At 37.2% G+C, this 18,948-nt stretch overlaps 1 protein-coding gene across 4 annotated transcripts in view; it reads right to left on the bottom strand.

Moving 5' to 3' along the window:
- The window catches only part of CARF (calcium responsive transcription factor), a 23,636-nt gene extending 7,464 nt beyond the window's left edge, over window positions 1-16,172 (bottom strand). For 2 of the 4 annotated variants that reach the window (XR_014895142.1, XM_085299389.1), the window contains exons 1-9: window positions 16,129-16,169; window positions 14,456-14,578; window positions 13,953-14,073; window positions 11,568-11,697; window positions 9,957-10,041; window positions 5,089-5,278; window positions 2,473-2,593; window positions 787-930; window positions 114-347 (exon numbers count right to left, since the gene is read on the bottom strand). Coding sequence is in view for 3 of the 4 variants with exons in the window: in XM_085299389.1 (XP_085155515.1) it covers window positions 114-347; window positions 787-930; window positions 2,473-2,593; window positions 5,089-5,278; window positions 9,957-10,041; window positions 11,568-11,697; window positions 13,953-14,073; window positions 14,456-14,515 (1,085 nt within the window). In the remaining variant the exon portion in view is untranslated. Of the gene's footprint in view, window positions 1-113; window positions 348-786; window positions 931-2,472; window positions 2,594-5,088; window positions 5,279-9,956; window positions 10,042-11,567; window positions 11,698-13,952; window positions 14,074-14,455; window positions 14,582-16,128 lie in introns of all 4 variants that reach the window. The other 2 variants (XM_085299390.1, XM_085299391.1) reach the window with 2 other exon arrangements.
- Window positions 16,173-18,948: the final 2,776 nt, after the last annotated feature.

The following is an 18,948-nucleotide window of genomic DNA, read 5'->3' on the forward strand; positions in this document are numbered from 1 at the left end:
TCAGTAATGTATCTGTACTGCCATTCAGTTGCAAGATAAATTAATCAAACATAAAAGTGGATATAGCACTACAAACTGAGAAAGGTGCAATTACCAGTCAGGTAATGTTGTACCTTAGTTGCTTCCTCACTGCATAGACCTGTTCTATTCCCTGAGACACCAGTTCTCGGATCTTGTCTGCTACTTGAGGATGAAGTCGAGAAGGCAAAGTACAGTTCTCATCTCTAACAACTTCTTCCTCTTCCTCTGGAGAAGGCATAGGAAAATGGGAAGGTGAAGAAGGAGGGCACAAAGTTTCCATTTCATGATACTGGTGGGCTTGCTGAGTAGGTAACTGTACATACCACCTGGCAAGAAAGAGAGAATTTCTATGCACAATCCTTGAGCAAATTCAATAAAACGAATCACTTGGAGAAACAGTCTGACAATGACAAATGACCAAGTTAGATTGGCTTAAGTTTTCACTACCTCTGAACTGGAAGATACTGACCTTGAGAGCTCAGGGCCCTCTCTCACTTTTGCAATGCAAAATAAAGTTAAATCCTCAAATAATATAGCTCTTCCCTGCACAGCAACATCTGCTTAAGTTTCACAGTTTTGAGTATAACACATTTACCAAACTAAATAATCCAGACCCATACAAGTTTTAACAGCTTTTTCTTTTCTAATTATTAAGCAAGAGCCTTAATAACATCACTAAAAGAAARAAGCCAGTCAATCAAATTATCTCTTTTTTGCTTCATTTGTCAAGTTAAAAATAAATAAATAAATAAGTGGAAGTTTCACCTGAGGACACCTCCAGCATCTATCAAGTTCTTCTTCAGCATGTTGAATGCTTTTTCCTGCTCCATTCTTATGATTTTCTTGTCAATTTTAGGGTCAGTGGGAACTCTATACTCTGGAAACTTTTGAACCTTCTTAATATAGATCCTTCCAAGGTGGGGGAGAAAAAAGAAAATAAGAAAAATTCTGCTTCATTGCACTTCTCCCTCAGGCGGGAGGCAAAAAAAAAAAAAACAAAAAAAAAAACCACTTACTTCATAGCAGATATTACTTACAAAAAAAGTTCAAGCAGCATGATACAGGGGTTAAAGAGCCTCTAATAGAACTGAAGAATTGCTAAAGACATATCAACAGAGATGGACACAGACACCAGACTTCTGTTCCAGTTTGGAAGCCACTCAGTCACATCAGAGTGGTGATGTACCTTAAAAATCCTCTGTCCCTCAGTAGGATAAACAATGCACACCATTTCCTGACACACTGTGCAAGTTTACCCCGCTTGAAGCCTGAGCTGAGCACATACACTTGTGTCTAACTGCACCCGTCCAAGTAAACACATTCTTAGCTCAGTAAAAACTGAGCATGCAGGGGCAGTGAAACCTGGAAAGCTGCAGCACGATGCTCAAGGGTAGGAAAAACCATTAAAGTTGGATAAGAAGGAAGTCCCTGGTGAACAGAAAGAACTGCAACTTCTCCTGCAAATAGGACTTCTGCTGTATTAGTATGATTACCAACGTGAGTGTAATTAAATCCAAAGGAAAAACAAATAAGAGGATATAGTTTTAGGACTAAAATAGTTGCCCCAAGTCAGCTGAATTTCCATTACTGCAGCTGTCAGTCTGTGCTGGTCTAATTAATGCACCTTGGGTATGTGAACCCCAGATTCATGGATACAACTGAAGACACTGAAGCAATGGTTATCAGCTCTACAAGCAGGGGAGAAAGGCAGAATTGGAAATGTAATTATTTTAGTCTGGTGTTTGAGGGAATAGAAAAGCTTTTGCTTYTGAAGGCCTCTATTCAAAATTTTTGGTCATCATTCAGTAGATTTTGACCTTTAGTCTGTAGCCATGTTAAGGGATCCACATAATTCAGCTAAGAACTCACAAAAAGATGCTTAAAATTCTTATTCAGGAGTTTGCACACCCACTGGAAAATGTCTGAGATTTGCAAATCAAAAGGAGGGGAATGACTATTCTAAGACAGAGCAGATGAAGGTTACTTACACTATCAGAATCATTACTATGTGTGTATCAGTCTACCCTAGCTTCCTAACCTGTTATTAGCTGCAGCTCACGTGCCATATCTGTACAAAGAATTAACAGAGTAACACTCAGAATACAACTTYCTCTCATGCTGTTTCCTCCCCTTTTCTCAGGTGCACTAAAGCATACGATGATATGATGTCTTCAATAATGCTTAGACAGAGGATGATTCTTACTTGTACTTTACATCCTGATGTGCTGTTACTTTGCACCTATACAACCTATCAAATCTCATCTCTGTTCAGTTTCACAGGCACCCTCCCTCTAAATGAGCACGAACCTCAAATCATCCAGGAGACAAGGCTAAGAGCCTTAGTGCATGGATCAGCTATTACTCCAACACACAGTGCTCTGTCAAGGCTCACAAAAGGTAAGCTCTCTTAGGACAGTGAGTAGGTCTTCCAGCTTCATAACTAATTCTTACCTTGCTGGACAAGTGGCTTTGTACAGATGGCCAGAGGCACCTTCCGGCTCACCAGCTTTTTTGGGCTGGAAACCTTTCCTCCTTGGCCCATACTGGCATTCCATTACAATGGCTCTACTTCCTGGGAACAGAAAGTAATTTACTCAATCAGATATTCAAGCAACCACTGAGGTCCAGTCTCTATAGTAAAACAGTACAGAAATGATGAGAGCTCTGAAACGCGTCTATTTAATATCAGACTCTTAAGAAGGCAGAACACTAAGTGCAGCAAGCATTCCAATATGGTACAAATGCTTCTGTCACAGCATCTAAGAAATACATAGCATTTTCAAAGCATTTCACAAACTAATTACACTTCACAACACTCCTTGAAGACATATAGAGACAAAATGTTGGCTTCTGTCTTGATGAACACCAATGCTTTACACAATAAGCAGCCTTCTGAGTTACCAGTGGAGCACAATGTTGGTTGGTAATAAAGGTAAGCAAGAGAAGCAGAATCCCCCAAATAACCTAGAAAATACACAGCTGAAATCAAAGCTTAGGCATGTTTACCCTCCTGTCTTAAATCAATACTCTAGACAATATTGTCCTGTGAATTCCTACTTAAGGTTTGCAAGCCTGATTTATTGTCAGTTATTGACTTATCTATTAAGTAATACTGCTTCAGTGTGGCATACCCCCCTCCCCCCCCCAAAAAAAAAAGAAAAAAAAAAGATGGGCTTAAACAAGGGATCGTGTATCTCTAAATCTCATTCAAATAAGTGGCTTCTTCCAGGCAGACTTCTGACAAAAAGGAATTAACAGGCATAGCACTGAAGTGTTTGTGGTTAAGGGAACCTGCATTTCTTCTCTGTCATGTTTAGTTTTCTTTCTGTCATGTTTTATCTATAATCTTTTTCTTTATTCCCTGTCATCTTTTACCTACAATCAGTATACTGGCAGGGAGCTGCCTTTACAACAAATAATATAACTAAAGAGTTTTAAAGTATCACATCACTAATATTGAGCTTCCATCAGAAAATCAATAATTTATTGCATAAGAGTATAATATAAAAAAATAAAAGCAATGCAAATAGACAAATAGGCAATTTAAAAGTAGATTAGGTATGACGAACGGATAGGCTTTTCTTTTTTTGAAACAGAGAATCAATGTGCTATGACTGTAGAAGACTTCAACAGCTTTAAACTAGTATTTGCTAGTATGATGCAACCTTGTTTAACATGCTCAAGGTGACCCTGAGGTTGGACTAGACGATCTCCAGAGGTCCCTTCCAACCTTACTGATTCTATGATTCTGTGAATCTCGAAAGCATTTTGATGGGATCCTTGTTTTACAAAGAAATCRGCTATTCAAAAACCATATTAAAAATAATAACCAAGATTTATTTAGATGAGTAGTACATATTTTACAATATAGAAAACTACCCAACTTCTCTAGATTTCCCCACAGCAGAAGCACAGCAGGAAAGGTACTACAGATAGGTTCCATTTACGCAGAGGACAGAAATCGCTCACAAACAACACTTTTGTTCTGCACAGTTTAGAATTCAGTCATCTGAGATTTAAACTACAATTCAGTAAATCATATTCACAGCCTCTGCTCTAAAGACATGAAGGATTTTAACGAATTCTTTTAATAGAACAGTCATAAACTAAAGCTAAATGCATTGGAAAAGCAACACACTGAAACATACAAAAAATTCTACAGCTCAACAATCAGAATCTCTGTTAGTTTATAACACTTCACAAAATAACAACAACAAAAGCACGTGCTTTTGCTCTAAACATCTTTCTTGGGGTGGGGAGGGGAACTCATATTTACTAGGTAGATCTTAAAAGAAATTAAAGATGTCTGAAAATGTATTTGGGGGAGAAATAAGGTAGGAAATAGTAAGGGTAAGCTGTTTTGAATTTGTTCTTAACTTTCTTCTACTACCTCACAGTTTATGGCTTAAGCTTTAAAATTGCTGCTGACATTTTACTTTTTTGGTTACTTTCAGGAAAACGCACATAACCTATATTCCAGTCATTCCTGATCTCTGTGTAACAACATGTTAATTTCGTACACTAATTTTATGTATGCATTCCATGAGGCTTGTAAATTCTGCACTTTCATTAAAAAAAATGTCTACTGAGATATGTTGATTTGTTTGTTGTTGTTGTTGTTGTTTTAAGGGACCATTTAAATAACTTACTAGCTGAGTAAACAACTTATAAGCTTTTCAAGGATCTCCCACAGTAAGCAAGACTACTGGAACAAGTCCTTTCCCTTATGAAAACTTTCGTGTTCTGGTAGAGTAGATAAGTAGAGATCTCTAAACAGTTCACTCATCTGAACTCCCAAACAGTAATTAACTGATTTATTATTAAAGAATAAAAGAACTAAATCACTTGGAATAAAGCATAAGCCTGTGATTTCAGGGAATCAAGCTCCTTCAGACTGCAGCATGGATGTACCCAAGTGGTTTCTTTTTTTTTTTTCTTTAAGTGTTTGTGCCTTAACTTTATCAACACCATGACATCATGGAACACCATGAGGATCCTTTTTTAAGGCTGGCTGGCAACTGATGTTAAAATTTGAAAGTAATTATTAAAATAAAAGAAGTTAGTTACCTGCATTGACAAATGGGATCCCATCATATGGGACATACTGAGATTTCCACATCAACCGTGTGGCGGGTTTGGCTGGGCTTGGAGACTGGCGTGTCCCCCACACACTTTGTGTTTGCTGCTTGTGTAGCGTTAGAACACTCTCTAATTCTGTCTCGCTCACACAATAGCCGCGGTACGAGTCCCCAATTTTCTGCATGGAAAGGAGGTGAAATAATAAGATTATTCACCCAGCTGACTGCTGTCCATTACCCAAGAAAATGAAAGCAGTCTGGGACTCTGGCGAGTGAGGACACAGTCTCAAATTTTTTGGGGGGGATTGTGTTTTTTTTCCTATTAGTATCCTCACAATCTTCTCCTTACCATAGGATCTAATATCACAGCAGTTTCCAATAAGGTCAGGAGTTTGTCAGTCCTCCAAGACCTTAAATACACCAAGAACCCCAGAAAAGGTTACAGAGTTAGTGCCAACACTGATTTTTACATGACATAACTCCACTCCTGTTGTTTCCCCCACATATACTTCAGCTGCAGTCACCTTGGACACAGTCATCTTAAGTGAACATATTCACCTGATTCCCATGGGTATCTTACATGCTAGAAATGTATCTATTCAATACACACGCACACTCCACACTGAGCAGGGGCAGAATACATCTGCTCGTATCAACAGTAACAACCTCACCCAYGTAGTGTATTAACACTGAACTGAGCATCTCATGTAATTTTCCTCCCAAGTTCCACAATACACTCCATTCTCAGAGTTGCACAGAAATGTAACACAAGAGACTCTCCACATGCAAATTGACAAGAGTTTCAATGAATGCTACTAAACTCTGGCCAATCCCAGAAAAAAATGTATCTAAATCTGACTCAAAAAAAAAAAAAAAAAAGAAAAAAAACTCATTGCCTTTGCAACATCATCTGTGATAGGTGTTTAGCTACTCAGAGACATCACAGCTAGTTCAGTGCTGATCTACTGGGGTCAGTCACTGAGCAGGGAAAGTGCTGGGACAGAGATGAGCTTTCTGTCCAAATTCAGAACCCCATGCTCACTATTCAGCTGTAGTCCAGGGTCAGGCTGACCAAGCAAATGACAGTAACGCACAGAGCAGTCTGCCAACTCAGTTTTACAGCATAACCATGGGACAAACACATGAGGAAGGAGGACAGAAGTCTGAGAGATCCATTTTGCCACCTTCATTGACACCGCAGCCAGATCTTTAAATAGATGTTTAAAAGCCAACAGCAGTGGCTCTTCATAGATATCTATCATATCTCACAAATATATTAATGACAGCTGCATAAAGGTGCCTCATAGTCACCTGAAATAAACAAAATGTCTGTGGTTAGCAAGAACAAAAGTTGACAGAGAACAACTGAAGTGGGCCAGACATAGTGTTGCTGCCAGCACAAGCTCAAAAGCATAGGGTTATGCACCAGTTGTGTCAGTCACTCTGAGACCTCAGTTACTTACACAGCACCCAAGCTAGCTACACAAAGTCTACACACACCACCCTCTCACAGCTGTGGCCAGGAAGAAAAGCTGGCAGTTGTTTAGTGAGAGGTTATAAACAGCAATTCTGGCCAAAACTTGACCTAGAAATCCAGGAGAAGCAAAGGAGCCCGAGAAGAGCAAGGCTGTATGTTTCTTTCCAATCACAGCAGCAACTGCAATACAACTCACCCAGCAAATACTGTGTACCCAGCATTCTCTTTCCATACCTTATACCTGTCACTATAAACAGGTTATTGATCTTATACTAGGGAGATGAGAGAAGACTAATCAAATTGTTGCATCATAAAACTACTGACAACATTTGTTAGGGCACTGTCTCCTATTCTGGCTTCGCTTATGCACAAAATAGACCATTTTCTCAGAGGGAAAAAAGCTGTCAGGATCTCCAACCTCTAGCAGCTTCCCAAGTGTGAATAAATGGACATGTTAGTGTGACTATCTGCTCCAAACAAATAAATCAACTTACTCTTGCACAGTTGATTAATAAATGCAGTTTCTAATCATGCTGTATTTCAGCATGACAGATGCTGGAAATCCATTTTGATTAGACCACTGAAAACCTTTTAAGTAGGTTACCGAACAATTTATAGAAAATAATTTATTTTAAAACTTTTTATTAAGAAAGTAATTAGCCTGAAATAGTTGCATTTCCTCCTACTCTTTTGACTCAGCCATACTTCAAGCCGGAAAAGAAGGAATTCCTTTTCTCTCCCCGACCTGATCTCAGAAAGGGGATATAAAAGCCTACTCTAAAGTACACATATTAAGACTGCAGTTATGCTTGAATTAAGTAACAGAAGCAGGATGTAAGAGGTATTATGCTGACTAGGCACTGCAGAGGCAAGCAGAATAGTTCAAGGCAAGTAGGGAACCAACACTAACTGCAGAGCTTAGTGCTAATTTTGAAGAGCTGCAGCTTTTACTGTTCTGTGTTTGCTGATGCCTGACCACCAAAAGAGTCATCTCCCTTTAGAGTTCAGTCCCAGTCTGTAATTTGGTCAACTTCCCAATAGATATACTGGGCAATATGTATACAGGCTGCGCTATGGCTTCAAGTGCTGGTATCTTCTGTGAAATTCACACAGGCCTCCATGGTGTTTAAGTTTAGTTCTATTCTGGAAAGTGATTGAAAAAGTGAAATTGTGAATTGGCATATTTAACTGCACCAAGCGTGTTCAGTCTGAAGGCAAAGCATTTTCTCTAACTGCCAGATCTCCAAATTCTGATTAGGCTATTCTATCCTGTTACCCGTAATAAAACATTCCCCAAGACATACAGAGACACCCTCAAAGATAAATGACATCTCAAATCCCATTGTCTCTGGTCTGTGCCCAAAAAAACCCACATGCAGCCTAACAGTGTATGGCGCATTTACCCTGTGAAACTGACTGCAATTCAGCAAAACCCTGCTGATAACACACAAGAAGGAACAGAGTTCAGGTCATTCCTCCTTGACCAGGTTGTCTCTGCAGAGTGAACAGGAACAAAAAAAAGTTTGTTTTGTTTTGTTTTTTTATAAAAGGAATAGGGACAGATAATGCGTATTGGCAACAGCTCTGCTCAACAGCAGAGAGAGATCTTTATATCCACAGAACACAACTGCCATTTTAAACAGAGACAATATTTTGTTCTCCTTTTCCTTAAGGATAAGGACTCTATGAGTGCTGTTGCTATGAATTTTAAACACAGCAGGTAAAATTTCTGAAGGAGCGTAATGGACTCAGATAGACCAAACAGACCCTTATACAAGTCCTCTTATAAAATGAAGCCAGTAATTAATGATCCAGTTAAATTACATGGATGTTAAAACATGAAAATATGTGTCACAGAGAGGTAGAAACATAGTAAGAGGGGTTACCACCCAGGGGTATAACCCTATACATTTTACTGAACTTACACAGCTAATCAGCCATATAAAATAAGTGATTCATTTATTCATCATTTATTTAATCATCTAGCTTATATGTATTGGGAATAAGAACTCTATTTCCAGGCTTGAAAAATGTAGAAAAAAATAAGGCATTCATACCCAAATTGATATACCCAAATTATATGTACTGCACATCTTAAACACCTAACTAGCAATTAAAATAGTATCTCTAGCATGGAAAAGCTAATGTTACTAATTTTCTGACCTCTTTATGTTTAAAAGATTGTAATAGTGCACCATACCATATTCATAAAATGAAAGGCATAGAATAAGGCAGAAATAGATTCAAATACTTAGTTAATCTTAAAATTATTCAGAAGTGGATACAGAAGGGAATTTATTCTCCAAGCCTTGCAACTGAAATTTCTAGTTATCAGTAGTCAAACCGATAAGAAAAATCTTCTAATGGTAATCTGAAGAGGTGAACCAGCTACAGAGATAAGGAATTTTCCTTTGCAAAGGTATTAACAGAAAGTCAAATAAGTATCTATCAGGAAGACTGTCGTTGTAGGAGGATGGAGTAGATGCCCTCTCAAGAACTTTCCAATCTGCCTCCTCCTTCCTTTAAATGATTTATGATGCACTCTAGCTGTTGACATCACAGTCATCAGGATATTTCTGCAGTCATCTAACAATATGCAAATCAAGAGGAAGTTCTGTTTAAGTCAAAAGACACGATAGGGTTGAAGAGATGGACCAAATATGCAAGTTCTCCATTTAGGGTGGTGAATTATCTGTACAATTTACAGTGAAAGATCATTTTATAGTTTTTCAGTAGGTAATCAGAAAAAGGGTAGCAACCTTTTTAAATATAAAGCATTTCTCCCATCAAAATTAGGTGTGTAAAATCCTAAAGCAAATGTTAGTTACTTCAAGGAAGAAAGAAAAWAAATAGGTAACTGTTACCACAGAATTTTTGATGAAAGAGGGAAAAAAAATCCAAAAGACAAATGCTTTACTAAAACATTGACATTAAGGTGTTCTAACAAGCCCCAGACTAGACCCTGACAAGTGTTTTTTAATTTCTGCAGGACAGTACAAAGTAATGTGAACCACTGCAGACTTAGACCATATAAAAGGAATTTTATTCTTTAATTAATGGATCACTAGTGCAACAAAAAATCAGTTTGCTCATTAGAAGCCAGCAGGCTTCTGAGAATCAGTAGCTTTTTCTAATGCTGTACAAAATCAAGAGATTTCAGAAGCATAATTTTTGCTTCAGGGGCTGTTRTTAGTCACTGATTCCAGTATTACAAGGGATATTATAGCATTTTACATTTTTATATGTGCTAGTACCACTGCTTTTTCATAGAACCAGGATGCTTGAAAACATGCAAATTCCACAACTGTAAAAATTACTCCTTTGAGTGTGTCATGATCTAGACAGAATAAACCATCAAGTCAGAATTGTTTGCAGCCCACCTCACAGTTCCTGAGACGGCGTGCCCATGGAGGTGTATTTGGGGACAATGGCTGTACAGGGATGGGAAAGGGATCTTCCACTAGCCTGAAAAAATACAACATAATAAAAATCTATAAGGACAGCCAGGACAGCAATAGTTTAGTCTAACATATCAAACCAGTACATTATGTATACCTTTACAGCATATGACCAAACAACAGGCATTGTATCAACTTGCCTTGAAAACCTGCACTTAATTTTCCCCATATTCTATTTTATTGCCAAAATAATTCACTGTAAATATGAATATTTTAAACACCACTGTCTTCTGTGTTCAAMAGTACTTCTAAGTATTTAGTATTCTCAGTATTACTTCCTGAAAACAATAGCCAAAACATTGGTAAAATAGACCAATTGATTATCTTGATAGTTTTCTTTCTCAGATAGATGGTAGACTGCTGAGGTTAAAATCAATTCAAATGTGCACTAAATGCTGCACATTTTAGTATATTTTAAATTACTGAAAAACAATTCCAACAACTGTTTGAAGTAAATACCTAGTTTCCCCATTCCTTAAACTCTGGGGTGGAGATGATGCCTGCTCCTAACAGTTCTGAAAGTATCATTCTAAAACACATCTACATCACCTCCTGTCCAAATAACGTCTCATTCTCAGAACGTTTTTTCCTAGCACATCCAAATTACATTCACAACATCCATTCACAAACTGTTTTTTATTTTAAATATTTATTGGATACATGTAATTTGTGCTATATTGCTAAGATTATTTTAATTTCTTCTACTTCCCAATTTCAAAAGAGCATAAATCAATGAGAAGTCAAACCAGAAAACTTTTTTTTTTTTTTTTAAAAAAATGAAAAGAATCCCAGATTATTCAGGATTAAAATACTAGGCATCACCTAGCATTGTGACAGAATCAGCTGCATATCGAAGAGAAGAAAAGCATAACTAAACTATTTTAACTTTTAAAAAAAAATTCACTGATCAATCCGCTTGTCTATTATTCACTGAAACACAGTTAGCAGCAGCTTTCTCATAGATTTTATCAAAGGAATTTCAAGTTCTCTGAGGAACAAAGACAAGGCTCTCTCTATTAAGGTCAACTATTACAGTCTCCACCTAGCAAACTAATTTCTACACGCTACCTAAGATCTAGCCACCCTCTGCCCCTTTGCAGGGGTGGGGGTAGGAGGAAGATCTATAAATTTTAATACACTGATACATGAAACTCTCTCTCAAGTGTCCACTTCCCCTGTGGCTCCTTCATTGAAACATCTTCAGCTCTCGGTAATATCAGTAATCTATCTGGAGTTATTTCAGTAATTTTTACTGTGTTACTTTAAACACCCCTTTGTTGTTTTGGTCAGAATATATCCAACTTTCTCTGGAATTCAGGTGCTAACTGCTCTTTCCATTGCTCTGTCACAGACAAATGCTCCCTGCAAATGCAGTATGCTACACATCATTAACTAATTCTAAAGAACCATAACCTCCACTGAAATAGTCTATGGTAATTTTGTAATAACTGTTGCAAAAACAAACTCCATGAAAAACTGGCAGTACTACCAGCAGGTCAAAGTGCTTGTTAATCCTTTTAACTCCTGACCTACCTGGTGGTGTTTCTTTTCGATATAGAGAGGGATGCATGTGGATGTAGATTGTAACTGCTTGTACTGTCTCCTACAGCAGCYACTGCTACCGTCTGCAAGTTCCCATCACTGCACTTCTCTTCTGAAACATCTTTGTAAAAACAAAATATCCTCCTGGTTAATAACTGAATAAATATGGGGAAATGACAAGCTACGATTAGATTGTGTTGGAAAAATAACAGTTTTTGCATATGAAATAAGATTTTTGTTAACCATAGCAACCCTTATCACAGGTTGTCATCCTTCAGATCTGCTGTATACCAGCACACAGAATTGCTCTCTTACCCAGTTCTGTCAATGGAGTAAGTTCATCTACAGTCTAAGAGCACAGAGACACCTGTAACATACGGTAAGTGACTGTTCCTAATCAATACATTTGCATATATTAGCACATAAATGGCTCTTTTCATCAAAGCAGGTAACACAATTTAATCCTTTCAAATGAGGCAAAACAACTCACTAACATTACTCCTGTTACACAGCTAAAGAAGYTGAAGCAGCAAAGATACAGATCCAACAGTACAGAAATAATCAGTGCCTGAGCTGGTTTTCAACATATAGTTCCCCCCCCCCTTTTTTTTTTTTTGAACTTATTTACATGAAAATGTAAATGTGTTGGTTAAGACAAATGCTTTAGCCTTTTTTGATAATAGGGAGCAATCCATAAGCTAATGAATACTATTCCATTGAAGCTGGCACATACAGTTAAGCAAAAATATGGTGAAAAATTGTAAAAGCATGCATGTGATATTTTGGTCTCAGCACAGACAAAAGCAAATTATCTTTAGATGCTGGATTTTTTCTCCTTAAATTATGAAAGCTTCTTTCCCCATCCCATGGACATGCCCTTAGGAGACTAAACTCCACTCTGAACTCCATGCCATTTTATGCATTAACACCAGTTGCAGGCAAGTGAAACTCAAGTGCTAAAAGCCCTTTCTCCTTCCCTTTCAGTCTCTGTAGTAAACCACTGACAAGCCTTACTAATGGTCTTTTAAAAATAAAGGAGATCAAATAATTAAAAAGCTTTTTACATAGCAAGATTTTAGGGGAAAAAAATGTAGCACTGTTACAGAACATGGATTCAAATACTGTGAAATCGAGCTATTTGCAAACACAGAGCCTCAGGTATGATAAAAAAAATTGAGAGGCAAAAATACTATATATGCAAGTACTGTAACTCACCACCTACAAAAAGTAGCAGCAATTCTTCAGTAAGTTAAAGTTTCACAGTCAGTCTAAAGTCATCTAGGATTACAATGTAACCAAAGGGTGGTCTCACCCCTACAGTAACAGCTGGAGAAGGAGGGAAGGATGCCAAGTTAGGGCAGGAGCAGGCCTTTCGACAGAAGGTCATGAACTAAAGTCCAACCTTAAGTGAAAAAAGGTTGGATCATGATTTGAATCACAACTCCTTTTTCTGTCTACCCAGCATCAGGATTCTGGTCTTTTCTAAGAGCGCTTATGCTGCAGGAATGTTGACCTTGTACTTAGATTTTGAGAACATGCTCAAATTTTATCTAGAAGAGGCAAAACCAGTTCAAAAAACTTTGGAGAGTTTGACAAGATGTCACAGCTTAGTCAGTTCTCAATCTTATTCTGTGAATGTAAACCGGTACATAGCTTTCAGCCATCCAGCTAAGCCTGCAAATAAATAGTCATCTTTCAGAATTTCACTATGTTCCTTTTCTAAAGAAAAACTTAAATTTTGTGTCTGCACCTGTGCACCTCGTCATATGTTCAAAATGTGAAACTCAACACACTGAGGGCAAAAGATTGGCAATGAAACAAAATGTACCGCTCGTTTTCCTCACTGAGAACTGATTTTCTCCCTCAATAATTCATTTCTGGCTTCATTAAAAAAAAAAAAATCATTACCAGTGGTCTCCAGAAAAGACCAAAAACAATCAAACAATCAAAAAGACCAACTCCTCTGTTACAATACTTGAATTAACTACTTCACTTAAACTGAAATAAGTAACTCAAAGCTGAAAATAGTTTACTAATTTAGCATAAATAGCCTTATGAACAGTAAACGAGACAAAAAGCAGTTTTGTGCTTGATATTCTAGTTTACCCATCACATATCTAAAGCAATCACAACAACCCTTATTTCATAAGGCTTTTTGTCCAACACAAAACATGTTACTTGAAACAGCAGATTCACACTTGGAAGGCAAATTCAGTAAGTATGTATGTATTTTCGTAATTATCTCAAGGAAACTAAGGAAAGCTAAGGAAAAAATTAAATAAGAGTTCACTAAGCATACATACAGCAGCTTCTTAAACATCCTTAAACAGGATGTTTAGTCACAGGACATCTTCTCTTTCCACAGGTTAAACTCACCCTGTGTGCTGGTTACATCCAGAAGCTGCCCTTGAGGAATAATCACTTGGGCCATTCCTGGCTGGGCAGAAGGAATGACGTGCAGCACCTGTCCATTTTCTGAATGGCTGGCAACAATCATCTGAAAGGCAATCACACAAAAAGATGAACGGCAATCTAATGTAGGGCGATTACCACACAGCATGATTGGTTTTGATTACTATCAGAATTAGAAATATTCCAGTTGGAACTAGGACCTCTGTGCTAATTTGTTTTCATATAATACAAGCAAATGGTATATTTATCGTCAATTTTTTAAAACTACCTCCCACCTTTTACAATAGCTTTCTAACTCATTAGAGAAGATAAAAACTAACAGGATTCTACAATGAATTATACGCTTATTTGAATGRCTGGGGATGGCTGTCTGGGTTTACCAGGTGGAACTCCTCCGCAGAGAGAGGATGCGGCTGGGACAGCCACACAGGCACGGCTAAGGATGGAGAACTGCCTGAGACACGTACTGTGATCGGCAAGGCTGTGGAAGAGTCAGTCTGTCCAAATGATGGTTCTCTGGAATCCATGTAGGTTAGATGCTTTCACAGAGGAAAACCAGTAGAATGTACTTTAATCCTTAGTTGTAATTTCTGCTTAAAAAAAAATATATATATATGTTTAAAAACCGGCACACTACATTTTATTCTCAGGAGGAGTTCTTTTCCTTCTGACCAAGAATTGCTAACACTAGCAGTTCTGTTTCTATTTTGAATATATTTCTGCTTCCCAGAATAGACAATCTCTACCTAGGGGAAAGAAAACCCCTTGTATCCACAGTCTGTTCCCTAAAATTGTTCATCACTTCAGAAAAACTTGAGTCCACCCAGGAACTTAAGGTTAAAACAAGATACCAAAAACAAAAGCCTAAAACATCCAACAACTCGATTTCACAATGAAAGAAATCCTAGATACTCTTCTACTCAGCTTTCATATACATGCATTTAGGTATGAAGACAAAAAAACAAACAAACAAACAAACGCTGTAAGATAACAAACGCATTCCTAACTCTTTACTGCAGAAGAATCACAAGCAGCACAAAACAACAAATTCAAATGCAAGAATTTATATAGTGCAAGACCAAGAATCAGATTTTATTGATATCTCTTAAGAATATGTACTCAGAGCTCATTCTCATCAAGCTTGTGGAACTGGGTTGTTACAGCACTTTCCATTTTTATCTAGATTATGTGGTTAAGCACAAATATCTGTCTTTTTTAAACTCAGACACTGCAAAATATTAAAATTTTTAAAATAAAGGAAAAGAGGTAGTCCTTGTGCAGGATATCATATCAGGATATCACTTGCCCAGTACAAGGAGGAATGCAGTTTGTTACAACTCTTGCAGCAAACATATGACCAACTTGGATGTTACTGCAACAAAAAATTTTGCAAACTACCTATTCAAAAAGCAAGGAAAATGTTCCTAAATTCTATATTAACATCAGAATTGGCCCAAATAATATCTTCAAAATTTCAGAAGTTTCAGCAGGGAGAATTTATATCTGACTGTTGTAAACTACACAAGAGCAGCAGCAATGAATGCCTGGCATTGGTTGCTTTAAAGACATTGTATAGTATAAAGGCCATGAGCACACTACTAAAACAAACACTACCTGAATGATATTTTATGTTAGCACTAATTAGCATAAGAACATTTATACACGGAAGTATTTCTGACTAAGACACCTGGCAACATTAGGTTAAAAATACACTATACGTTCCCCTCCCTTGGTACCTAGATAGGTGCCCTTTATCCTCAGCTTCCTATTTCCCCACACACGATCACAGAGCAATTTGTCCTGATTTTCAAGTGTTCTGAACCTCTCTTATTGCCACACACATCCTCAAACATTCTTGTAATAAAGGATTTTCTTAACACAATATAAATATGTATTTCTTCAGCACTACAACAGAATTACTAAATATTATTAGAAGGCTGTCTAGTCATACGCAACATCTAGATATTCATCAGTTAAAAAAATAACGCAAGAAACCAAGGTAAGGAACAGCTATACTTTGTAAAAGGACACATTGGATTAGTATCAAGAGAAAGATACACATATTGACAAGACAAAACATCATATTGTAAATTCATCAGAGGACAGAAAGTATCGACAATGACAGATATTTAGATCTCACCTTAAAAATTTAATCATCTCTTTTTGACTCCCCTGTTCTACTACAGTTGACTACCAAAAAGTCATTGCATCTTTCCATAGTGACATCATGATCAACTCCATTTTCTTCCATTACAAGAGGACCTGGAAGAGTGACAAAACTTTATTTCAGCCTCCTATGTAAAGGTACTTTAGAATCAACCAAGACCTTACTGTATTTTTTGGGTGTTACTAATTTAGCCTAAAAAGTTCCAAACCCATTAGAAGCTAACGGCAGAGCTCTCAAGGTAAAAGCTTTGCCTCCTCATTATTTTTTATATTTCTCATTGAAGAAAAATTTCAATAGAATGCTGCAGGAGCACGGTTTAGCTCCTCAAACAAGAAAAACCTGCTTTTCCAAGAAATCACAGACTTCGACTTGTTGTCTTTGTGCACACAGATAGAAAACATACATACATGCCCTCATGCTCTTTATCTAAATACGTCCACAAGTACTCCCCTAACAACTGCACACATCTAGAGAACACTTGATATTTAAAGCCAGCACTGCTTTATAAAGATGTTGCTCATCTACTTCTACAGTAAAAACACAGGACTTGCATTATCCCTCTCTGTCATGCAGCCATCTTGAGGTAAATTGCAAGTGTTTTAAAGCAGCATGAACCAATGTCTAAATGAAAAAGAATTACTACTGTTAGCCTGCAGCAATAAATTTTAGGCAGGAAAAATGCCAGATATTCAAAACAAAGCTTGGCATTAATTGTGTGATGAAGAACAAAAAGCCAAAGCTCCCAGAAATTTGGACATCCACCTCACATCCCTGCTGATATGAACAATATTCCAAAGTTAAGCTGCTCATATGCTCAATATACTAAATGCTTTAATCTAAAGCAGATTTAGTTTTCCCTTCAAATTTCAAACGATAACACTCCAAATCTAGTTCCAAATGAAGTTACCTCATGTTTACTGAATATTTTGTAGCTTTAGATTTGACAAGTGATGAGAAATTTCAGTTTAAACATTTTGAAAGATGTTAACAGCAAATGAAAAAGCACAGAAAACTAGATTTCACCATCACTCAATCATTTTTCTCTGTTTAAAAGATGTAAAGTAAAAAGACGCATCAGTTTTGCCAAAGCAATACATTTAGCTCTCTTAGATAAACCAAAAATATTCATTCCACACAGATATCAATGGCATATTGTCTTAGTGCATTAAAAACCTAATTTGAGTGCATTAGAGACCTATCATGGACCACAAGAACAGCTGCATTGAGATGGACCAATGGTCCTTGAAGACAAATACCGAGTATCCAATACTGCCTAATAATAATCCACAGGGAAGAATAGCAGTAGGGCAAATACATAACGGCAAACAGCATCCCCTAAAAATACATACATTCTGTACATTCTAGACTAACATCATTTTAAGGTCTCATATTAACTTTTACCTCTACCTTTTCTCAGCTTTAAGGCCTCTATGTGAAGGCAATAGGTGTCCAAATCCCAAATGCCTTTCAGAATTCTAGAACTAAATGTTTTAATATTGAGTCAATAGTGCTAATCGGGGGGGTGGGGGGGTGAGCCCACTATGATAATAAGCACATTCTGCCTAGGAATACTTTGTCTGGGAAAAAACAAACAAAAAARAMCACACACAAAAAAAGAGGGAATTTGCTTACATTGATCAAACCTAACTCTTCAACAAATACCTATGTTAAATATCAAATTTTGAGTGTGCAAATTCATGTTTCTAGTGCTTCTGACAGGGATATACCTCATTCTTGTTTTGGCATTATTTATAATTCATGATGGGAAATACACTCAATCAAAAGCCTCACCAGCAATCCGCTCCAGGTTTCCCATAAAATAACTCAAAGTTATTATAAAAAGACCTAATATAATTACAAAGCTTAACACAAGTAAACACTCTTTCTGCAAAGGTGGTCTTTGATAATATTTCTCTGACAAGCATTATAAAGGATATGAATTATAGTAAAATATAATGGGGAGAAAATTAAGGCATGGTGATCCCCTCAAGAATGAGTTACTATTATAGCTTTATATTAACCTGCACCAGGTTTGAGATTAAGCTCATCTCTGACACGGAAAAACAAATGGTACTGTTAAGTATGCACAGAAGGTCTCATAACTGACCTACAAACCACAATAACAGCTGACAAGGCATTAAAAAAAAAAAAAGAAAAGAAAAAAAGGAACTACTACTTAAAATGCTTCTCCAGTAAGTTACTTTTGTATATCTAACACAGGTAATAAGAAAATACACTTCTGTCAATAACAATGTTATCAATATTGGGGAAAAAAAACAGAGATCTTTTAAATATACTTGATGAAAGACACAGAAAACATGATTGATCTTGGCGCCTCATAAAAATACCACGACACAACACTCGCCTGCTTTAGCAAATCACCCCAACCTGAACCATCACACAGTGAAAACTCAGTTATTCTCAGAGAGGCCACAAGTAACTGTCAAAAAGGCAGGAAAGAGGAGGAGGGAAAAAAAGAAAAAAAAAGAAAAAAAGTCAAATACACTAAGTGCTCACACAAGCACCCTCCAAAAGAAAAAAAATCCACTTACAGCTTCTTTTATAACATACTCTGTGTTGGGCTTATTATTTTCAAAATGGAGTTTATTGCTCATATTTCACTTTATATACAAACACAAGCCAAACTGTTTAAAGACACTATCAGCAGCAACAATCATCCCCGAGCCTTCCTGAGCTCCAGACTCTAGCAGCGTTGTAGTCCCACAAGGAAAACTACTCACCACTGTGGTCACGGGAGGAAAGTCGGTACCACACACTGCCTTACACTGGCCA

The sequence above is a fragment of the Rhea americana genome, unplaced genomic scaffold (genome assembly GCF_003343005.1).
Source record: "Rhea americana isolate MKP2758 unplaced genomic scaffold, rheAme1 scaffold_15, whole genome shotgun sequence".
Lineage (NCBI taxonomy): Eukaryota > Metazoa > Chordata > Aves > Rheiformes > Rheidae > Rhea > Rhea americana.